This window comes from Linepithema humile, chromosome 2 (assembly GCF_040581485.1).
Source record: "Linepithema humile isolate Giens D197 chromosome 2, Lhum_UNIL_v1.0, whole genome shotgun sequence".
NCBI classification, from domain to species: domain Eukaryota; kingdom Metazoa; phylum Arthropoda; class Insecta; order Hymenoptera; family Formicidae; genus Linepithema; species Linepithema humile.
In genome coordinates, this window is record NC_090129.1 from 7,766,074 (window position 1) to 7,791,212 (window position 25,139).

Genomic DNA, 25,139 nt, shown 5'->3' on the forward strand with positions numbered 1-25,139 from the left:
CGCCGCTCCATCACGCATCGCTTGCGTGTGACGCGTTACGTTTGAAGCCATTGCACTTACATATGATATCTGGATAAATTAAGCCGCGCATTTTAGTGTATATATAGTGATGGATTTTGGGAGGGAATAACTATAATCTACTTTCTTATAAAATTCAAAAAATTATTGTAAAAAGGTAAACATGAATACACAATATAAAAATAAAAATTCTATTATTTTTTATTAGCGTCGTTGTACAATGATAATGTGACCCACATAATATTTCAGATATAGAAGTTTTGCAAAAACAAAAAAGTTGATTCTTATTTATTAGTATTTGTTTCAAAAGTAAGAGAAGTTTTACATTTTTATATCTTGAAGAAAAATATGAAGAAATGCATCGTGAGAATAAACTTTTCTCTGAAAATAAATGTAGTATTTATTTAAAAGAAAATAATAATATATCGATAGGTTAGGATTCTGAAAAATACATGAGAATATTCATAAATTTTTGTTACCTTGTCTACTGGTTGTGGACAAACATCGATAATGATACAATGTTAGAAGGATCAACCTTCTATATTTTATATAATAGTATTTGATAGCGCGTATATAGAAATATTCGAAGACAAATGAATATAGTACTTAAAGGTAACATTGACTAGACATTTACTTAAGAAGCACGAGCCTTTTTACGTTGTCTATGCTAAAAAATGTACGGAATATACTATTATTATGTTGATATACTGTCATTTTTTTGCATTAACTATAAATAATACGTAAACTTGTGTAAAGTATCTTGTTTGTACGTACAGTGCGCTTTGGTACATTGTGTACTATAAGCGAGAAAGTCTCCGTTAGACAATATATCAACACAAAATTATAATTGGCAATTTATCGATGCAAATTCGGCGATATCGTTTGCAAGATTCTCGATTGTCAAGTTATAAATATTTTTCTACGGCTCGACATATTTATGTTTCAGCCAATATCATCTAAATAATTTCTCAAAATGTAGAAAGAAAGCTTTTAAAAGCTGATAAAAAGTTATTTCGTTAAAAATTGTATATTCCTAAGTGTGATAGTTCATTAATCGTATCTATTATATAAATATTGATTCTTTGATATCATGCTCGATTTTATTCATGCCGATCACACTTAAGTCTTTTAATCTAAGCGGCTATCTGGATAATAGATCAGTGGCGTAATCGCGTCCCATCCATCAATTTCTTCGTTAGATTGCGCCGCTCTCTTTTGCGCGTTCAACACCGTCGTGCTGTGTCTAGGGCTGCTAGGTGCGGATCTGCAAGTGACTTGTAGTATTCCGGGTGTACCAAAGAGGAAGGTTTTGGTTCCAGCTTGTAGAAGACAGGATTCGTTGCCAACAATCGGGTTAGTTTGTTGCGTCGGCGCGTTCTTGATGTTCAATAGCAGTGTATGTTCCATTAGTTCTGGCTGAGCCTCCTGATCGCAAAGCTTTTCGACGCAGGGACAGGAGTTGCTGGAAGATCTCCAGCTCTCCATACAGGACGATCGTATCGCGCACGAGGTTTTTGTCTTGCAAGGGCTGTTATCAACTATTGATTCTAATTGACTATTCGCTCTGGAGCTCTTTTGATCGAGCTGGTCCGAGCTGGCGAATCGCAAACGTTTCGGAGACTCGCTGGAACATCTCATGAAAGTCGATCTGACGAGAGATTTGTTCTTCAGAGAGCTTCGAGGTACCGAAGAATCGGTCGCGCTAGTCTTCTTGCTACAACCGTTTCGTTTGCTTACTCTTTCCTTGTTACGTTTGCTACGTAAAATCGGATCCTCCCCGATTAACCAGTACGTCAGACGTTCACCCTTGCCTTTCATGGAAATTACGCCGCGTTCTACAAGGCTGAATCCTCTCAGCTCGTCGAGCAATTGCTTCGTTTCGCTGCTACAGTGAATTTTAAGCGCTACGACACGCAAAATTAAATAATAATTAATAATAATTTATCAGAAAATACATTTTGTAGAATTTTAATTATTTGTGTATATGATTAATATTTTGTTTGATATTTGTTTGTTATTTTAAAAAGTAATTCTCAATAATAAGTACTCACGTAATCCTGTGGACTCCATGCGACTAGCCGTGTTCACTGTATCGCCGAATAAGCAATAACGTGGCATTTTAAGCCCAACTACACCTGCGCATACCGGTCCTGTATCGAAAGATTATTATTAAAAATTGTTTGAAATTAAAATTTCTTTTATTCAGATATTGGTTTCTGCTTTGAAGCATACCGGAATGAATTCCTATGCGAAGTTGCAATTTATCAAGCGGTCGGTGTCGAATAGTGAACTGTTTAATGGCATCTAGAAGGCACAATGACATGCTCGCTATCTCACCAGCATGTTGAATATTGTTTCTTATTGGTAAACCGCTTACCTATGAGCAGATAAAATGCGGCTGAGAGAGATAGGTGTACCCCTGTCGAGCTGGCTCCCCCCACCTTGCACAAATAAAAAAACCAATAGCGCAAAATTATAAGCTATTTATGAGCTTTCATATTCCGCAAATTAAAATTTTTGAGCTCGTCACGCTGAGCATGAATTTAATGTTTTTTGTGAGGGGACTGAGTCGATATCGATCATCAATTAAGGGTTGTTTGAGGACTAAGGGGGTGAGCTTAAAAATCGAAACTATATCAGTTCAAAAGCTCATAAATAGCTCTTAATTCTACCGCAAAGATTGATTCAATATTTTTATTTTTAAGCGGTGGGGGGGGGGGCTGAGTCGATATCGACTCAGCCCCCCCTTACGAAAAACATTAAATTCGTGCTCAGCGTGACAAGCTCAAAAATTTTAATTTGCGGAATATGAAAGCTCATAAATAGTTTATAATTTTGCGCTATTGGTTTTTTTATTTGTGCAAGGTGGGGGGGGGGCAGCTCGACAGGGGTGATAGGGGTGGACATAGAACAAATTATTCAATAGTTTTTTTAAATAACAATTCATAATTTATATAAGCGCAACTGTGTTGCAATAGTTTTGCATGTAATTTTATAACTTTGTTATACTCACGACCATGTATGCATCGCCTATTGTTTCCACTTTATACACATCATAATTTTCTATTGTTGAATCGAAACACGTGTAAAGATCGTTTAAAAAATCCACCACCTAGAAGAAATATCATTTAACAAACTTCTCATAATCACAGATAATTGCTATGGCATGTTATGATTTAGTATAATATTTTTTCAAAAAGAACAAGTTGAGTCAATTGCAATTTGTGAATAATAATGTGTATAATAATCATGTGTGTATAATAATCATTTATTTTTTCTGCGCGAATATAATTATCTTTATTAAAAAAAATAAATAAAGTTTGCGAGAAAAATAAACTTACAATTATATAAACGTTTACTATTAAAAATTCTTACTTGCAATGGTGTGCTTTCCGCAGACATGGACGTAAAACCAACAATATCGCTAAAATAAATCGTTACGCAGTCGAAACTTTCAGCTTCAACCTTATGTCCTTTCTTCAATTGTTCAGCTACGTAACGCGGTAACATTTCATACAATAACGCATCAGTTTTTTTCTTTTCTTCACTTAATTGATCTGTGCGTTCATCAACAAGTACTTCCAGATTATTCGCATATTTTTCCATCATCGCCATCATGTTGTCAAAAATATTCGCTTTCCTGTACGACAAAATATCGGTCAAGTTTATCTTTTTTTTTTATATATAGGTCGACCAGACACATCGTGTTGCAAAAAAGACTCACATTCCCTTTCGCAACGGTCGTAACTTGTTTCTTATGATCTTAAATTCCGGGCGTAAGTCTGGATTTTCCGCCCAGCACTCCAGCAAACAGTCACGAACAAAATCGAACGTATTTTCCAATTGATCTAATGGAGGTCTATATAACCATTTCAATAAAAACTTATATTTATATTCTTTCAAAAATATAAAAGAAATATTCTTTTATATTTTTAGTAATTTACCTGAATGGTGTTGTTCCAGGATCTTTTGCGATTATTTTTTTTAATATTTCGGCTGCCGATAATTCTGTGATGCCGAATGGCCCGTGTCGTCCTTGCAATTCGTATAATACTATTGCAAACGAATAAACGTCAGCTCTTTGAAAACCACGAGCAGTTGGTTCTCCGAGACGAGTTGAACGTAATAATTCAGGCGCTTTATATAATAATGCTGCACAATTAAAAATACTAATTAACATTATAATATATAATTCTTCTTGATCATCATAGCGAAAAATAATGAAATTGCTTTGATCTACACATTTTTCAATTAAGATTAGAAATGACGTGAAAAATTTAACAGCAACTAAAAATCCGAAGGTATGAGGTGGAGCAGAGTATAAAAATTATCGCTGTCTTGTATTTACCGTGATATTTTTTTATAACATCAGAAGGATCACATTCCGCGTCTCGTTTAAATTCATGCAGGCCAAAATCCGCCAGCTTTACGACCCATCTCGAATCCACCAGACAGTTCGATGTGCTCAGCGACCCATGATATTTTATCACAGACTCGTGAAGATAGATCATACCCTACATAAAAGATAACATTTGATTTACGTTTTCGAAATGACATTTTATACGTGAGAACCAATATAAAGCAAAAATTTCAAGTATAAACTTGGAATACAAGGAGATTATTTGCTTATTTATCATATCATAGACCGTAAATTATTGTTTAATAAAGCATCATTTTATGAGTATTTATGAATTATTAATATTTATTAGATGTATATTTTCTGAAACATATAAGATGTCCTAAATTGTAGTATAATTAATGAGTTTGCGAAAATAATAAAAAAATGTAAGATAAATTAGTTTGATTAGATTTCAAAAAATTTCATTATTAATATGTTTTTAAACTTATTTGCAAAATTTCTCAGAGAGATGAGAATAGAATAGAAGGATCGAATATAAAAATTGAAATTTAAAATTAAAGTTGTTATGAGAAAAAAGAGGAACTTCTGAAGATCGGTGATTATTGTAGAATTGTGGAAGTTTCGAACAACGTACTTTTATTCGGAGTGCAAAAGTTTGTGAACGGAGGAAGTGTGGACAAGTTCAGAAATTGCCTTTCTCACAACGGACGTTTTATCTAGCACTTTGACGCTACGTGGAAGGATTTTAATACAACTTTTTTTAGTAAAAAAAAGATTTCTTGAACGAAGTTTGGAAAAACTAATATAAAAACACAATTAAGGAAAACTCACTCTAATGATGTCGCCGACAAGAGATGCCATAAACATATTATCCAATTTTATGTCTTCATTTTCCAATATGTCCTGAAAAAGATTTCTGTGTTGAGAATTTTGTTTGAAACGAAATTATACAAAAATTAGCATAATGCAATAATACTTGAAAATTTAATGGATTATTAATTATTAATTTATTATTAAAAAGTTACCAACCTTGAGGCTACCACGCGCACAATATTCCACGACGATGCATATATTCGGTGGATCGGTGCATGCACCGATAAATGCATTTAGATTATCGTGTCTGACATCGCGCATCTGAAAATATATCGCTTTAATACGAGCAAATAATTATCTTGAGATAATTACTTAATTACTTAGTTATTGTGCAACAATTGCAAAATAAATTAAAATTATTGACTTTGAAAATGTTACCATTTTCAGTTCTTTTTTCATTTCTCGCGTGATCTCAATCGATTTCTTCCTGACTTTCTTAATAGCAAATATTCGTCCTTTGTACACTCCAATTTGTGTATAAATCATTGAGTATCGGAAGTCTGCGTCAGGATTCGAACTTAGCGACACTTGACTAGTTCGCACGATGGGTTGCGCTATGTGTGTGTGGGTGGATGACTTTACGAGAAAAAACAAAATACTGAATATATTTACAATATATGATTTAAAATTATTTTTCGTAGTTAGGAAAGAATATTCTCAAAAAAATTTATTGTGTATAAATCAATTTAATGAAATATGAAAACAAAAATTTTATTATTACGTAGATGAACCAAGATAAATATGTCACGAATGCAAGCAATTTCGCTCACTGTATAATCAATTTTTCAAAAAAAAAATGATAAAAATAAATACGAAGAAATGTCGGGATTGAAAATTTTAACGAGAGTACAAACAGCAATTACCTTGGAATTGTATTTGATAGGCGCTTCATTGATCTCCGCCGCGCGCGTTTCGTCTTTCTGCTCCTTAATCTGGATATCTTTGTAATTTACCTTCCACAGTAGGCTATCCAATTCTTGTTCGTACTTCCAGTTTCTATAGAGAATTAGAACGACTGCTGCGAGAATGAGCAACAGTGTGCCGGCAATGCCTCCCACAATTTCGCCTGTATAAGCTGCAAATTTTATATGTAATGTATGTTATCTATCAAAAATATTTTTATTACTATAAATTAATACATTTGTTGCAATTTACTCACAATTACATTTTTCACCGTGATACCCGCAATAAGGTTCTGCAACCGGCGGTCCATCACCAAACCACGAAATTTCTTTAGTTAATTGAAGTTTCTAAAGATGATCATTAAGAATTAGATTGAAAGCTTCAAATTACAACTATCAATGTCATTCTATGATTTAGAAATAAAAAACTGGATATTTTATGCATTATCTTTTTTCTGTTTTTAAATTAGAGAATGACATTAATTGTTTCACAAAAATTCAATATTAAGAAAGTAATAAAAGATTATAAATCATTAGATTTTAAATCATGAGATTTTATGTATAGTTCTCTATATATTCAATAATATTAAATTATCGGCAATATTGATTAATACAATTATTTTATTAATTACGTTACAGATAAAATTATATTACATTCTATTCTTGTCAACATTTTTTTATGTTCGTGAACCTAGCATATCATTTTCCAGCAGATCAAAAATAAAAGAGAGTTCTTGTCGCATGCAGTCGAGTTCTATAGTTCCTTATAGTTTTTAGTAATAGTTCTGGTGATTTTATCCAAAAAAACACCAATCGAAAAAATGATCTGCTAACTTCCCGTAGCAGATCATTTTCTAGCAGATCAAAAATAAAAGAGAGTTCTTGTCGCATGCAGTCGAGTTCTATAGTTCCTGATAGTTTTTAATGATAGTTCTGGTGATTTTATAAAAAAAAACACCGATCGAAAAAAATGATCTGCTACGGAAAGTTAGCAGATAAAAAATAGAGGACACTGAACATATATGTGATATGCTGGCCGTATATTGATAGTTCTGTTGATAATTAAAGAGTTTTCGTGTAGTTCTGAGCCAGTACATTGCTTTTCCAAAGAGTTCTGACGACTAAAATAATTAGAAAATTTTTTAACAATTATTTTACCCGAAAAACACGCATTTTTGTACATATATGTGATATGCTGGCCGCATATTGATAGTTCTGCTAAAAAATTAGACAGTTCTCTTCTAGTTCTGGGCGAGTACATTGCTTTTCCAAAAAGTTCTGACGACTAAAATAATTAGAAAATTTTTTAAACAATTATTTTACCCGAAAAACACGCATTTTTTAGTATATGTGTGATATGCTGGCCGTATATTGATAGTTCTGTTAATAATTAAAGAGTTTTCGCGTGTAGTTCTGGGCAAGTACATTGCTTTTCCAAAGAGTTCTGACGACTAAAATAATTAGAAAAATTTTTTAAACAATTATTTTACCCGAACAACACGCATTTTTGCTAGCATATATGTGATATGCTGGCCGCATATTGATAGTTCTGCTAAAAATTAGACAGTTCTCTTCTAGTTCTGGGCGAGTACATTGCTTTTCCAAAGAGTTCTGACGACTAAAATAATTAGAAAATTTTTTAAACAATTATTTTACCCGAAAAACACGCATTTTTGAGTATATGTGTGATATGCTGGCCGTATATTAATAGTTCTGTTAATAATTAAAGAGTTTTCGCGTGTAGTTCTGGGCAAGTACATTGCTTTTCCAAAGAGTTCTGACGACTAAAATAATTAGAAAATTTTTTAAACAATTAATTTACCCGAAAAACGCGCATTTTTGAGCATATGTGTGATATGCTGGCCGCATATTGATAGTTCTGCTAAAAATTAGACAGTTCTCTTCTAGTTCTGGGCGAGTACATTGCTTTTCCAAAGAGTTCTGACGACTAAAATAATTAGAAAATTTTTTAAACAATTAATTTACCCGAAAAACGCGCATTTTTGAGTATATGTGTGATATGCTGGCCGTATATTGATAGTTCTGTTAATAATTAAAGAGTTTTCGTGTAGTTCTGGGCGAGTACATTGCTTTTTCAAAGAGTTCTGACGACTAAAATAATTAGAAAATTTTTTAAACAATTATTTTACTCGAAAAACACGCATTTTTGAGTATATGTGTGATATGCTGGCCGTATATTGATAGTTCTGTTAATAATTAAAGAGTTTTCGTGTAGTTCTGGGCAAGTACATTGCTTTTCCAAAAAGTTCTGACGACTAAAATAATTAGAAAATTTTTTAAACAATTAATTTACCCGAAAAACGCGCATTTTTGAGTATATGTGTGATATGCTGGCCGTATATTGATAGTTCTGTTAATAATTAAAGAGTTTTCGTGTAGTTCTGGGCAAGTACATTGCTTTTCCAAAAAGTTCTGACGACTAAAATAATTAGAAAATTTTTTAAACAATTAATTTACTCGAAAAACGCGCATTTTTGAGCATATGTGTGATATGCTGGCCGCATATTGATAGTTCTGCTAAAAATTAGACAGTTCTCTTCTAGTTCTGGGCGAGTACATTGCTTTTCCAAAGAGTTCTGACGACTAAAATAATTAGAAAATTTTTTAAACAATTAATTTACCCGAAAAACGCGCATTTTTGAGTATATGTGTGATATGCTGGCCGTATATTGATAGTTCTGTTAATAATTAAAGAGTTTTCGTGTAGTTCTGGGCGAGTACATTGCTTTTTCAAAGAGTTCTGACGACTAAAATAATTAGAAAATTTTTTAAACAATTATTTTACTCGAAAAACACGCATTTTTGAGTATATGTGTGATATGCTGGCCGTATATTGATAGTTCTGTTAATAATTAAAGAGTTTTCGTGTAGTTCTGGGCAAGTACATTGCTTTTCCAAAAAGTTCTGACGACTAAAATAATTAGAAAATTTTTTAAACAATTAATTTACCCGAAAAACGCGCATTTTTGAGTATATGTGTGATATGCTGGCTGTATATTGATAGTTTTGTTAATAATTAAAGAGTTTTCGTGTAGTTCTGGGCAAGTACATTGCTTTTCCAAAGAGTTCTGACGACTAAAATAATTAGAAAATTTTTTAAACAATTAATTTACCCGAAAAACGCGCATTTTTGAGCATATGTGTGATATGCTGGCCGCATATTGATAGTTCTGCTAAAAATTAGACAGTTCTCTTCTAGTTCTGGGCGAGTACATTGCTTTTCTAAAGAGTTCTGACGACTAAAATAATTAGAAAATTTTTTAAACAGTTATTTTACCCGAAAAACACGCATTTTTGAGTATATGTGTGATATGCTGGCCGTATATTAATAGTTCTGTTAATAATTAAAGAGTTTTCGCGTGTAGTTCTGGGCAAGTACATTGCTTTTCCAAAGAGTTCTGACGACTAAAATAATTAGAAAATTTTTTAAACAATTAATTTACCCGAAAAACGCGCATTTTTGAGCATATGTGTGATATGCTGGCCGCATATTGATAGTTCTGCTAAAAATTAGACAGTTCTCTTCTAGTTCTGGGCGAGTACATTGCTTTTCTAAAGAGTTCTGACGACTAAAATAATTAGAAAATTTTTTAAACAATTATTTTACCCGAAAAACACGCATTTTTGAGTATATGTGTGATATGCTGGCCGTATATTGATAGTTTTGTTAATAATTAAAGAGTTTTCGTGCAGTTCTGGGCAAGTACATTGCTTTTCCAAAGAGTTCTGATGACTAAAATAATTAGAAAATTTTTTAAACAATTAATTTACCCGAAAAACGCGCATTTTTGAGCATATGTGTGATATGCTGGCCGCATATTGATAGTTCTGTTAATAATTAAAGAGTTTTCGTGTAGTTCTAAGAACTAGAAGAGAACTGTCTAATTTTTAGCAGAACTATCAATATGCGGCCAGCATATCACACATATGCTCAAAAATGCGCGTTTTTCGGGTAAATTAATTGTTTAAAAAATTTTCTAATTATTTTAGTCGTCAGAACTCTTTGGAAAAGCAATGTACTTGCCCAGAACTACACGAAAACTCTTTAATTATTAACAGAACTATTAATATATGGCCAGCATATCACACATATACTCAAAAATGCGTGTTTTTCGGGTAAAATAATTGTTTAAAAAATTTTCTAATTATTTTAGTCGTCAGAACTCTTTGGAAAAGCAATGTACTGGCTCAGAACTACACGAAAACTCTTTAATTATCAACAGAACTATCAATATACGGCCAGCATATCACATATATGTTCAGTGTCCTCTATTTTTTATCTGCTAACTTTCCGTAGCAGATCATTTTTTTCGATCGGTGTTTTTTTTTATAAAATCACCAGAACTATCATTAAAAACTATCAGGAACTATAGAACTCGACTGCATGCGACAAGAACTCTCTTTTATTTTTGATCTGCTAGAAAATGATCTGCTACGGGAAGTTAGCAGATCATTTTTTCGATTGGTGTTTTTTTGGGTAAAATCACCAGAACTATTACTAAAAACTATAAGGAACTATAGAACTCGACTGCATGCGACAAGAACTCTCTTTTATTTTTGATCTGCTGGAAAATGATATGCTAGGTTTACGAACATCATTTTTTTGTTGTAAATTATAACGATTTACTATAACGAAAAAAATAGCATGCTTACTGGCAAATTTGTGCCTGGCTCTTTTCCGACAAAATACGCTATCGGATAAAGTCCATAGCCTTTTGTAGGTCGATTATCCAATGCAATCAAAGTGTAATTGCCCTCAGCATCCCCATTCTCATCCATATATACCATGTATCTACAGAATTGATTACGCATGTAATATGCGGATTTCAAGTGGATTAATTATATGGAATTGCTCACATCACAAGATTATTGTGATACGAGCTCAATATATATTGCAATTAGGAAATTTTTAAGCAAATAATATATGTACATAATTTTATTAATTCTTTTTTAGGAGAAATCAAGATAGATATTAACTTGCTTAGACATAGGATTGATGCTGTTAAAAAAATTTTCTCAGTTAGATATAATTAACAATTTTTCAAGTTATGTTCTCTCGGATTTTAATATACGCAATAAAGTACAAAAGTTTTGCTATATGACACACAATTTCGTCAATAGTCTATAACGAGATATCCGGCATAAAGAAAGCTAGATGAAACGATTGAAACGCCTTCCGTCTTCATAAAGCGCGAAACTATCGTTTTTAATTTCACGAACGAATCTTTTTTATCCAACACTTTCTCCCGTCAAGGAGTGTAATAATTTATTCTTAATTATCGAGCCGCAAATCTTAGCTTGACGATTTCAGATGATAAATTGCTTAGCTTCCGACTTCGATGACCTCGTTACGGTATGCAAATGGTAATTACTTCGCCGAAAATACATCGCGCAAGCACGCGTAGCACTTGTTCGGTCGGTCTTTTAGACGAAAGATTACCGAGTGACGTTCACCTCGTAAGGCGATCTGATTTGCATGTCGTAAAATATTACGATGCCCGGCGCTTGCGTCTTTATTTCGTGTTTTCTCCTGTACGTACCCCATAGCACTGCGATAATGAACACCGTGTAGGGCTGACACCATCTCCCGGCCATTCCGAGGATCCCGATTCTCGTTGAGCGCACGCAGCAGCGATGCTTCGTAAAGATGCACCGCGTCGTATAAGTATGCTGTCTCCGCTACTGCCTTGTAACACGTAACGATTACGCTTCGTGATTGGGGGTGAATGTTGTGGCACGGCATCGGCTGCCGCGTTTGTGCGATTCGTTCGAGAGATATCGCGTCTGAATTACATTGACGAGTCGTCGCAAAAAAGATGATAATGACAGAGTGAACGAGTGTGATAATTTCGAAGATACGCGCAGAGGGCTTGCCGTATGTAGAGCAGGTTGTTATTTATAATGCCTTCCGCAAGCATAATATCATAGTATGTGAATTATTATGCGTAATTTAGCGTGGGCTTCAATTTCACTCCGCTGCAACGCATGATCAGTGTATAATGTTTTAATATGAGTTAAACTCTTTTCGCGGCAATGGACTTGTTCGTTAATAAATTACTCTTAAAATTACTCTTGCAAACATAACATTTTCCATGCTATTCACACGGTAAATTCGGTAACACTCGGCAAACTTCAATCTTTTTTATTTTAAAAATAAGAAAATAATTTTGATTGATCTCTTTTTATGCTATGAAGATGAAGAGAATTTTAGAGATAGAATAAGATGCATATGTGTGTGTGTGTGTGTGTAATATACGCGAGGGGAAAAATATGCGCTCATAATTTTCATCATCTCTAATAGTCACCTGAACTATTCCTCCAACGTGTGCTAGCGGATTTGTAAAATTAAACGGCGGCTTCTGCCTGTACTCGTTAACTAGTCGAGTGAAGTTCATGAAGTTAATTGGAGTGGATGCGACGATACTGAAATAACTGCGATACGCTTTCACAATAGTCAAATTTGTTTCCTTTTGCCACAATCCGCGCAGGTATTTATCAGGTCGTTCCTCATCGTATTGCTCGATGTCAACGCCCACGACCCAATACTCGCCTATAAAATAAATGAATAATTATTCTTACTTGCGAAAGATAAATGACATGGCAAGAAACAATTGAAAGTTTATGAGACTACACGAAGAATAAATGCGATATTCAAATGTATTCACTTAAAAGCTTATATTAATAATGATTAGTAGCGACAAAGGCAAATTAACGAATAATATAACTTTCTTGTCAGTTATTTTATTTTTCTTCAATTTGACTATCTTAGACAATACTAGATTCTTGCATTGTGGTGCAAACGCGCATGATGCGTGTAACATTTGAGTTAAAAATAGAGCTAATGACAGTTATTCTTCAATATATGTACCTGCTTATGCTACAGCAAATTTATACCTTTTTCCAAGAGGTTCATTTCGTCCAGAGCCATCAAGAGACCCATGTGTTCGTAATAATGGCCAAGTATTACATAAACTGAAAACATACGTGTATCGTTTATATTGAAGAAATCGCGCCATTGTTAGAAATTCTTTCCGGTTTGTAATTTATGTGCACGTCTCGTGCTTTATCGAATCGAGATTACTAAAATCGGTCACGCACAGATTTATTTTTAGACTTCAGTCTTTTAATACATCTAAATAGATACGTGACTAATGAGGCAAATAACAAGCTGTATCTATTCACACGTCGGGACACTTGTCCCCATAGTATGCGGGTTGTTTTTCAAGTTTCATTTCATCGTGTCACAGTATAAATTAAAGAACCGAAATGCGGGTAGTCTATTTTGGATCGCGTGCGCAAGTTGATTAGGAAAAGATACACGTCGTTTGGACGCAACTGAACTTTTGAACTAGAAACAAAAACCTGTGCGAAAGGATTAATAGAAACCGATTTACTTGGGAAGTGAATGGTCGATAATGGAAAATGCCGTAAATTAAAATCATAATTTCTTTTAGCAATGCTAATGAATAATTATTTAAGAGTAAATGTTTCCATTACTCACTTCGCGTATCACGGTACGTGTTTCTAACATGTTCGTGGAACGGATTTGTCATGTGCGTAGCGTAATAAGGTTCGTTCCAAGTTCGAATGTTTACATTAATTCCAGCCGCTTCGAAAGACGCTAGAATCGTCGTCGCGATCGTGGACATTTTATTGAACTCGTATATACTCGAGTTCATATACATGAAAGTTACCTAAATAAAATATTAAAACATATTCTTGAAAAACAATATCTTGAAAAACATATTAGATAGTGTTTTTGCTTCGTGTTTAATTGATATTAAAGATACCAGTTTATACCAGAAATGCGCAATAATATACTCACTTTCGTCCAATTGAATGCTATCAACACTGAAAGAACAGATTTTGAAATTTGCGTATCAGGAGGTCGCGTTCTCGCGAATGTTGCAAACTCTTTCTTATCCGACGTTTCATGATGTGTACAAAACTAGAAAATAAAAAAAATTATTAGTGAAAGTCTTTCTTAAGGTTATTCAATTATGTATGTACTGTCAGTGGAAGTATTGGCAAATGTAATATCACGTATTCGTATTCGTTGGGAATAATGTATTTTCTCGACTGGATCGTGTTGTGCTTAGGAAGAAATTGTATATTCAGTTATCGAATCACGTCGAAACAAGTGAGAAACAATCGCGGAAAATACTGGAGATCATTTTTACCATTGTATACACGATATTGTTTCTCGATTTAAATGCTATCGCGATATTCCGGCGAACGTATCATACATTTCACTCTAAAATATAGATTTTACACCGTGGTGGCATAGGTGCCACAGTATGTACGTTATTTTAACAAAATATCGAAATTTGAACAATATAAATAATTGTGAAACAGTTTTTCATGTTACACGATATAATGGAGTATAAAAAACAACGAGAGTGCGAAAATTCAATTCATTATTTACGTATGATATCATTGGAATGTTGAATGCAGCTGCCATTCTGCCTTCGTGAATACACGTTTCCTGCGGTCCGATGTATGCACTAACGTTTTTTCTCCATAACTGTGCTACCTCGAGTATGCTAGTCTCTTCTTCGCCATAAGTTTCGGCAATGAGAAAATCCAAATTATGCCCTCGCCTACCGAGCTCACCTGCGTTTACCTGCATTTCAAGCACTGTTAAAAACGTTTCCAAGAAAAACGTTTGATATAAAAAAATCGAAAACTATTAAAAAATAACAAACATCGAACATTTACGAGAATTTTCTGTGGTAATACTTTTTAATGCACTGTGTAAAATGTATATAAGTCATTTATTAACATTCGCGTATCGTTATAAAGTTTATTTTAATTGCGCGACAGGAATTATGCAATTTTCAACAACGATAAACCAGAGATTTTTTCGCGCAACCGCAAAGCTCAACGAGTAATCATATTTCTGCGCGATTGGAATTGTTAAATTTAATTATACACTTCCGTAACATTAATCTCGGTCGGCGGCAATATATTACGGTGGTAAAGCAGTGGGAATGATTACTTGCCTCCTCCACGGCTAGAGTGATAGCGCCCGAAATCCGGAAACCGGGACGCTGATACTCCAAATCCTTTGGACGTCGTTTCGAGCCGGTGATGTAACCCAAAGTGAATGTTTCCGCGTCGACTTTATCATCGAGTAAAATGTGAATCGCCGTCAAAAGCAGATACGTCCTTTCCACATTTGCCAGTAGCATGCCCAGCTGTGCGAAACCTTTGTATTGCCAACATACATATATCGTATATAACTTTCGACTTTAGTTTAGTTAAACATTTCAAAATAGATTATTAGAACAAAAATCAATCAATAATATATAATGACATTTGCTTCTAGAATTTATGTTACATTATTATTGCATATACACTACACGCTTCCTATCACAATACATGCAATGATAATATAATGTCAAAGACCACTGGTAACGTAATTCCATTTAAATTAGCCTTTGAACCGTTAATTAATTTATGAAACAATGAGCTGCTTGTAGCATTGCAGACAAGATCAACTATAGCGGCGGTCGTTTGTCTTTCGTCCACTAGGTTTATCGGTAAGAGCATGAGTTTGCAGGTGGGTGCTTGTAATGTGGGTAATGGATGAAAGCAGTAAGCTCGGCGGGGTCGCAATAAACCCCATCAATCTCCTATGGTGTACCTAACTTCCTCTTCCCCGACATTTTCTGTGTTCTTGCGGGATACATGGAATTTTTTCCTCGCTGACATCACTCGTCTGCGAGAAATCGATTTTGCAAGAAAGTTGTTCATTTCTGTTTATAAGAAAATATTTTTCTCTTATATTTTATAACACTTTAGAATATTTTGTTGTATACTAAATTATTTCCAATTATTTCTTATGTACATCAAGCATACATCTTTTAGCAATGACGAATGCGATCGTTTCTTAATTTTTACTTGCAACGTACAATTAATTTCCTTAAAGTGCCGAGGAAAAGCGTAACGAACGAAGTATTCTGAAGTTTATTACCAGTCATGGGGACTCATAAATGTCTCCGAAAAAATATGTCTTGCGCTCGGCGGTGAGGCGTGTAACGATATATCACGGTGCGAACGAGCACTGGAAACCAGCGTATTCACTTCAGTAGGAGCGTCGACGTGATGTTATGATATTTATCATAAAATCAGCTCTCGCTAGCTGTCGGAAGTTCGTACGTGTCGGCTGTGCGCTCCGGCTTATTATTTATAGCGGGCTATTTTAATGATACGTCAAAACCGCCGCCGGGTCGTTGGACAAACCGCGTTTAGATGGTTCGCGAGATGTGTTGCGTAATATGACGTCAAGGCCGCACACGCAGCCACCGAGAGACGTTGAAGTATTCGCGGGCTCGGGGTCGTTACATAAAAAAAAAAGTCAGCGCGTCTCGCATTGAGTTACACCGGTTGATTGATAACCCTTTGGTGAGGCACACTCGGACGTGTGGGTGGATAATCATTTCTCTACGATCGTGGGAATGCCGACCGCAATCGCAGGTCAGGCGAGCGTGTTGTACGCGGTTGCGAGGGAAATTGCACTTTGACGGCGGCGATTCACTCTTCTCGGTATTCCTTGCCGTAAGGATCAAGGAACACACATAGCGAAATGTGAGCAAACGTCACGCGACGTGGAAGGTAGATAATTCGAGAGGAGAGTGCATGCCGTCGCGTATAGGTCTTGCACGCGCGGCTACACATTTGTCCAAAGGCAGCGAACCAATTAACCCCGACGGGGACTGACCGTTCGCTCTTAAATTGCCCGTTGCCCTGCTTTCACTGTTTATGAGTGCCCGTATTTACCGCCAGTTGTAAATTTCTTTCTAATGAGAAAGAACATTATCGTTCATTTATGGGTTAATTATCAAGTTTGATCAGCAATTGATAGTAAAATTTTCGGAATACTTAGCAATTAAAATAATAATTGCTTATATGTTATTTTATGTAAATTTATTTAGACGCACATCTTGTATACATGTTTTAGTCTTGAAATTTTCGCAATGATATCTGCTCGATAGCACGAAGTGCAACACGCATCGAGATAATCAATCGGCGTCGCGTTACATGCCTTTTTTAAGATAGGATCTTGCAAATTTTTTAATTCTTTTCTTTGTCAGATCTAGCATACGTATATGACAAACCTAAACTTAAATTCAAACTTTATTGAGTACATAAAATGAAAGTCTTCAACAAATAAACAATTTCTTTTAATAATCCTAGAAACGGATAAGAGTCAGTTTTTGACAGCTTGTTTTTTCGCAAAAGAAAAAAGAAGCACTAAAATTTTTGCAACATATTTTCGTGATGTTTTCAAGTGTGTGCTCGTGGACTTCGTGTCCTCGATTACCCGAGTCTCAAGTGACAAACTATGTATCTGCCATCGCTTAATCTCACGGCCTGCCAACTTTTGACAGTCAATTCTCGTCCCGTCAAAACGTAGCGCGGGTAACTCGCAACTGCGATGCAATGCAACCGACGAACTAACGAGCGGCTCAGCCGCTGAATTAATGTGGTTAACGGAGTGTGGGATACAATTTTTTCAGGTTTATTTGTATTATCCGATTAAGCGATATATCTGAAAGATTTACTCGCTTTATTTACGACAATTGCGCAATTTTAATAAATTGCGAGAGATACTGCTAACATTTTTATACCAAATATTTATCGCGATCTCGTTTCGCTAGAGAAAGTTATGTATCGTTTATAACGCTTAACAAGATAGTGTTTCATGCCGCGTTCCATTTGCATAATTTATACGTAAATTAATTAAACATAATTTAATAAATATAACCTGCTGATAAGCACTACATCATCACAAAGGCATTAAATCATGTCAATGAATGTGACATGTATGATTATTATTCAGTGAACGAAGTAATCAAATATGAACATCCGATATCGATTGTCAAACTGATTGACGCAACATCCTATTCCTTGTAACAATTAACGTGACATATTCGCAGACGCATTCAGTTTATTAAACACGCTTCGCACAATATTAATTCTTTTTCGATTGGATACGTGTCGTTACTTCATATTGCGTGGATTAAAAGTAAATCGCTAGATGAATGATTGATCGCAGATGAATTTTTGAAAACATATCTGTTAGATTTTTTTTATTAATGCATATAAGATGTTTAATTTCAATCAACAAGCGAATTATTTCGCTACTTGTCAAAACAACAACATGCTACACACACGGTTTGCAATATGTAGAAAAACAAACGTCACGTTTCAAATATTCGTCTTATAGAAGAGAGAATATGTCGAAATCGATTTATTTATTCACAGCCTTCATCTAGCAAAAAATAAAATCTGTTTTGATTCGGCGTTTTGAGTGGTACAAAATAAACCGTACACGCGTTGACAGAAGCCAATGCGTATATTTACGTATCGAGTCATGAGTGCGCTCCAGGGTTAAGCCGACAGGACAGAGAAACTTGCCCGGAGGGTGACTGCGGCCGCGAGAGAATTTTAATACCGATTTACATTTTGTTGCGAAACCGGAGGAGCACGCGGACGCGCGACGACGCAACGAGTTGTTAGCGATCACACCTCCCCTGGACGGACATTTTGACAGCGAGCCCAACGGCGCGCAGACCTCGTGACGCTAATTACGGTTGACTAATCCAGTCCGCGAGTGTTCTTTTACCCGGCGTGATGGCTGGCTATACGTTACGTCGTTCGGGGGGAAAAAAAAAATGCGGGCAATTGATCGCGTTTTATGCGGATCACTCGTTTTAGACTTGTCGTTCGTGATTTATGACTGTGACTTTTTCCTCGCTGGCATTTGGAAAATTTATGGCTAGATTTTCTTCTCTGTAACGCACAGAGAAATGCAACGTGACAAACTACCGATAGTAGAAGAAGTTTTGTCAAAATCGTGACGTTTAGAAGATTAATGGAACCATATCTATTTGTAATGCAAATTCTGTCTAGATTGTTGAAAAATGAGAAAATTATTCGTAAGCTAGAAGCAACAAGTTACTGCTTATGCTTATCAAAACCGTTTATTGCAATTATCATATATTTAATAATTATAATTAGTATGATAGTTATAGAAGTGATCGTGATAAAATTTTTACTTATAAATTGAAAATTGCGAGAAATACAGAAATTTTTGCATAGTAAATTAAAAATATTTTATTCATATCTAAAAATTAATAATATTCTATTATTTCATCAATCAGAAATAATTACATTAGTTTTTGTTGCGAGTTAGTTTTTGTTGTGAGTAGAATAAGCAATTTTATTATGCGTTTGACCTATATCCACCTTTTATCTCGGAAGTAAATTAATCTTAAGTGTGAATCTTTAGAACTCTCATAGGATATTGGAACAATTGGATTGAATGGCCAATCTTTTCGTAACAACGATTAAGTGCATTATCGACCATCACCCTGTTGTATATCACCCTGTTCCTCTCGTTTTTCTCATCACGCGAAAGAAATCGTGAAAGGCGTATTGGGATCGAGGCCGTAAACGAAATAATATTAAGAGACTGCAAAAGCGTATTTATTGCACCGTCGAACAATCCTCGGTCCCATTTGTCTTGCCGATTCGGTAAGGCGACGTATCAAGCGGAGTTAATCTTCGTAAATCCGCGGTAATCTGCACATTATGACCACAATTTAAAACCGCGCCGTATGTGGTTAATGAAGCACTCATTAGGACGGAAGCGAGCAGTAAAGCGATCGAAAGTATCTGCTGCGTGCAAGATAGCAGATGAAGCGTTGAACGATCTTTTACGAAAGGATTTCTTATGCGATAAAAAAGCAACTTTAAATTTCGGTGAAATTTCGGTAAAAGCAACAGGTGAATGTAAGACATCATAACACATTAATCATATCAGAAGATCTATCTTCATCATTTTTCATTCTCGGATTGTAAAGCCACGATTTTCTTATGAAAGGCGTGGAAAAAATTTGATACTTTTTGTATGTTAATTTTAATTTTCTAAATACACGGCAATATTTATTATCTTAATTCAATAATAAACAAATGGAATAGATTAATGGTGTGAAGGAAGTTTGCGTGACTCAGACTCGCAATGTATAACAAGCTTGATATTCAAATCATGCATTTCCGCTTGACCTAAATTTTAATTACCCGTGATTATCATATCGTGGAGTTGTAAATGTTTTTTTTCTATGTTTTTCTAAACTTATCGAAAACGTGCATTGCAAATAAATGCAGTTTGGAATAGTTTTGTTTTTCGCTATTTGTTGAAAAATTTTAATCTTTTAAGATTTGTTTTTAGCAAGATCGGGCTTATATCTTACATATAGATATTTTTGCAATTTGAATTTTATTGCGATTTTTGCGAAAATTCTTGATTTAAAAATTTCTATGAAATAATATATTTTATGAAATAAATATATAAATTTTCCAAGATTTTGTGAACAATATTTTTAGCTCATATAGTCGTACAAAAAATTGCTTTTTTTTATATATATTGCAATCTTATTTGTACAAAAATCTTGTTTTGCATTATTATTAATTAGTGAAAAAACTTTTAGAAAAAGTCTTGGCAATTTGCAGTCTGTTTATAAAGGTCGCGAGAGAAAGTAATGTAGCATGTGTGTGTGTTACACGTTTTTATTACTATTTCTTTCATGGATTGAGCGCCTCGAGCATTCTTCAAGTGTGTTATAATTCGCCATAAGCATTCGCGTACAGTATATTACACACACATATATAGCTGCTCTATTACTCATGTGGGACGCGTGTGGAATGCACACATTATTAACTGTACTATATTTAGGTTTTCGAAAAAAAATTATGTGGAATAAAAACATAAGTGTAAAATATAACGTAATTTTGTAATTATATGCCTGACGATAAATATTAATAATAGTAGGCAATGATTTCATAAATAATCAATTATTGTTTATTATTGTCGCCTTGGTGCAAAGTACAGATTTGCGCAAACAAAACAGAATACATATAAAATCGTAATAGAAAAAAAAATCGTACGCGAGAAGAAAAACTATAAGAGAGTATAAATTACGCGATGTTAGATGTTGCATCATGATATCAATTTGCATTTAAAGCGCGCGTACTTCAGTATGCAATGCGAGCTCGATATACGCGTTTGCACGACGAAAATTTACGGCCTTTACGGGAAAATACGCGGATAGAAAAAGATTTACGCATGAGTACGTGACCTTATTTCTTGCATGCAGATTTTATCGCATCATGTTGAATGGAACCTGATAAATCTTATTCAATGGAAACCTTTTTTTTCTTTCTCTCAGACATCTTTCTATCACAAAATTCTATGGAATTCCAAATCGTGGTATATGAGAAACCTTCTAGAAATAAAATCCGTATCCGTATACGTCATCATGCTTCTATCTAGAAAGTGTCTCACTTCGAGTAATACCATCGAGATTGCCAACGTGTTATTCGATTACGTCTTATGCAAGATAACAATTTCGTTCTTTCGTGATATAAATATCATAAAGTGTGAAAGCTATAATTTCACATAGAACTCTATATCGATTGTATCATTTCTGTTACATTTTTTGCATAACAAAATACTATTTTTAATTTATATAACAAGATATCGATGAATAAGAGACCGAAGAAAAAGTTTCTAATTCGCAATCATATAGATTATACGAAGCTGATTATTAGAGAAAACAAATGATGAAAAAATCATGACGTGACTCACTGCGATCATGACTCTTATATATTAGCTTTTAAGAAAGGTGATCTCGAATTTGTGTCACACAGAGTGTTACATAGCGGATTTTAGACACGCCCTTGCGCCTTGCGTCAACGTTACGTACGATCCCCAGGCTATGCCTCTAATTTCTGTTCGGCGTCGATTTTCTAATTAGTCCCTCGTCTGATCTACTTCGCCGAATAGGAGCGACAAATTAACATGGACGTTATTAGCGATAACAAGGTGGTTTGCCGAGAGAGTAACTTATGTAAACAATGCATAGCTTGCAATTCGTCAATGACTTGTTGCATTCGAAAGTGCACCTATTTATATCGTGCAACAGTTACTGCATATACATGGTTGCGATACATAACTGGTTATGCGACAGTTATTGTCTGTGAATAGTAACGGGTTAACTGGCGAACGTGAGACCGACGCGACGTATTGGCAATTTATTAACGTACACTCTCACAAAGGCAAAGCAATGTGATCGGAAGTGAGTAGCGATGATGATTTGAACTAATATCAACATCTTCCATTATTCTATAATAGTTTCTTATTAAACATTGCGTCAAGTTAATCGTAAGCATGTAAAAATAATAGCAAATTTTTTATAATACGTAATTTGCTATTCAGGGATAGTTTTATCACTAAAAAACAAAATAAAAAATTAATTAGTCAGATTTATTTTTAACTCTTTGATATATGTAAAGTGATGGAAACAATTAGTCGGTCAAATTTCGATTCACAATTACTTGATGCTTTTGTCAGATTAAAAAAGTTTGAAGTTGGATTGAAAATTCCATTTGTGTTAAGAGAATTAACACGTGAAAAATGTTTAATCTTCTTTATGCTCATTTACTTTTACGGAATTCATTAGTCGAGTTATGAATACTCTGTCATGTTGTCACCTTTCAGTAATTGAACCATATTACTCTCGCACTCCTTTAACTCCCTCTTAACGAGGTAAATGCTCGCGTTGAATTTTCACCCAATCTGGATTCCCCGCCGGCGGTAGATCCGTAATCTTCAGTGGCGAGACGTGCGCTTTATGAGAATTCATTGCATCCCTCATGCTTCCCGACATGGAATACATTAATCCGACGATAGATTCGGGACTCCCACAGATGAATTTCAACTCGGTATCTTTTATTATAATATTTGCGAGTAAATAACGACTCTTATCGCAAATATTGACGTTAAGTAAAATGTGGTTTAGTTATTGACTCTGATACGTAAGATAAAAACAATTTAAGAATGATTGTTTGTCAAATAAATTTATGCTTGAGAATTGTTATTTTTGACAAAAAATTAGCTTCAAAGAATTCGGAATCTTTCCAATTGGAAAATAAAAGATAATACTAAATTATATGAAGAATTTTGGAAGAGGCTATTTTACGTAAAATTGTGCCTTCGATAAGTGTGACAAGAAATTCTGACTTTTTTACTCGATTTCGCGATACACATCCGTTTGTTATTACGAGTCCATATGCGAGGATCCGGTATTGTGATTTATTAGTTCGGCTTTTCATTGGCACGTGGCACCACTTCTGTCGAGAGTCATTCACAACTCCTGAGAATTTCGAGTACCTTGCACCGTTTAATCTCGCGTGTCGCATGCGATCTCTCTGATGTCTTTCTTGGCATCGTTCGCCGGACTGATCATCATATGTCGCGCGCGCCACGCATTTGTCTGTTTTCTCATTCCGTGCGCGCCGTCGAACTGTGAGACTCTCTTTCGAGAGCTCTCATTTATTTCTTCGAACTATTTTAACGTTCTGGTTGGATCTAGGTGGATCGTAAAATGTATTCCCAGCTTTTTTGTGGAAATGAATTAACTGATGTGAACGGCCGCATCTAATTTCGCTTAAAATCAAATAAAATCGATAGATCCGCGTTTTGTTCTCAGACGCATTCTTTAGAGATCGGAGATTTCAAAAAGTTGTATTACTTGTAATACAATGTAGTTAAAAAATTACTTCAGATAAATTTTTCATTAATAATGAATAGAAAAAAGAGATTATTATTATTATTATATATAAACTTATTTAGCGTTTTGTGACTGACTCTTCTTAAATATCTAATGTTTAAGATGTGATATGAAGATGTTAAAATATGAAAATGATAAAGAATATGTATATCTTACGGGGTGAAAGTAGTTTAATTAGGATAATGCTGTAGAATCTGAAAATGTCTCATTTAATTATTTAATAGGTATAGCTCACTTACCTCGCCTTTCGTTGTATCCGTTTGTGAATTAGTATTGCGACAAATTTTAAAACTTTTAGCGAAGCGTCTTTACTTCAGGATTATTTGCGCCTCATTTCTGAAGCACGTTCTCCGCCTCATTTGCTTTGGTACTTAAAAACCGCGCAGGTGGTCGTAATGACAGAGAGATTGGTGGGGACAAAATCCTCTTATCGAATCCTCTTATTTTCAGCCAGCACAACGCAATTCCAAATTCAGCAAGTCTTAAGTGTTTTTCTTTGCTCTTTTTCTTTCTGCAACGCGCGATAAAGGAATAAAAAAACTGGCTAGCTTGTTTAAATTTTCTCGGTGCAATAAAATGCACGTGTCGCATACAGGGGTAGCTCTAGGAAGGGGCTGTATAGGTGCGATCGATTTGCAAGATTCGAGAGTTCGCGAGTTCGCGACCGTGTCGTGCCGCCGCGTCGACGTGAGAACAACGGTCGACAGTGATCGGAGGCGCGCGCGGCCAGACTGAGTCCTCTCAGTTCGTCCTCTTTCCCTTGTGCCTCGTACGTCGACAGTCGTCGTCGTCGTCGTCGCCGTCGCGCCGTCGTCGTCGTCCCATTCACACTCCTCCGTCGCTTCGAAATCGCTCCCAAGGCGCATGAGCGCAATCCACCGACAGGCGGTCTAGGAAGGGAGCCCCGCGGGAACGTTGCTCCGTACGGCGCTTTTTTGCGGTAAAGAAGTGCGCTCACTCGTGAACGGAATGAAATAACGGATAAGACTGCCCCGGCGAAATGCGGTACCTTATTTTTTGGTTGCATCGTGCGAGTACTTAATATTAGCATATAGCTTTAAAAAAGAACATTGGATGGGCAAATTAAAAATGTATTTGATTAGTAATTTTGCAATTACTTATAATTGTATCATGGATAGATTTATTTTGTCGCAGCGTGAAAATTAAAACATCTTAATTGTATTTATCAATACGATACACACACATTGCGGATTTACATTTTTTATTGCTTTCTTTAAATATTTATCCGGTATGAAAAAAGGATTTTACAACGTCTGCTAAGTTAGTCTAGGATTTGTTTGAGAGAGAACAATTGGCACGGATAGC

At 35.0% G+C, this 25,139-nt stretch overlaps 1 protein-coding gene across 1 annotated transcript; it reads right to left on the bottom strand.

Annotated features, from left to right (window-relative positions):
- Positions 1-487: 487 nt before the first annotated feature.
- Positions 488-24,551, bottom strand: LOC105678794 (guanylate cyclase 32E). The gene is made up of 22 exons (XM_067348974.1): positions 24,053-24,551; positions 15,177-15,382; positions 14,600-14,797; positions 14,000-14,122; positions 13,676-13,868; positions 13,069-13,146; positions 12,480-12,724; positions 11,715-11,860; positions 10,828-10,966; positions 6,411-6,501; positions 6,115-6,326; positions 5,630-5,827; positions 5,408-5,512; positions 5,210-5,281; positions 4,367-4,532; positions 3,963-4,170; positions 3,743-3,877; positions 3,394-3,658; positions 3,032-3,130; positions 2,251-2,395; positions 2,070-2,168; positions 488-1,922 (listed from the first exon to the last, which is right to left on the bottom strand). Exons 2-22 carry the CDS (start codon positions 15,363-15,365, stop codon positions 1,147-1,149), a joined length of 3,882 nt encoding a protein of 1,293 aa, XP_067205075.1. The 5' UTR covers positions 15,366-15,382; positions 24,053-24,551; the 3' UTR covers positions 488-1,146.
- Between the last annotated feature and the right edge of the window lie 588 nt (positions 24,552-25,139).

Excerpts from the sequence above, each read along its gene's own strand:
- LOC105678794 (XM_067348974.1), bottom strand. The coding sequence starts at position 15,365 with ATGCTACTGGCAAATGTGGAAAGGACGTATCTGCTTTTGACGGCGATT. Across the intron at positions 14,123-14,599 it reads ACATTCCAATGATATCATAC|TTTTGTACACATCATGAAAC; the intron begins GTAAATAATGAA and ends TTTATTTTCTAG. Across the intron at positions 12,725-13,068 it reads AATGAACCTCTTGGAAAAAG|GCGAGTATTGGGTCGTGGGC; the intron begins GTATAAATTTGC and ends TTTATTTTATAG.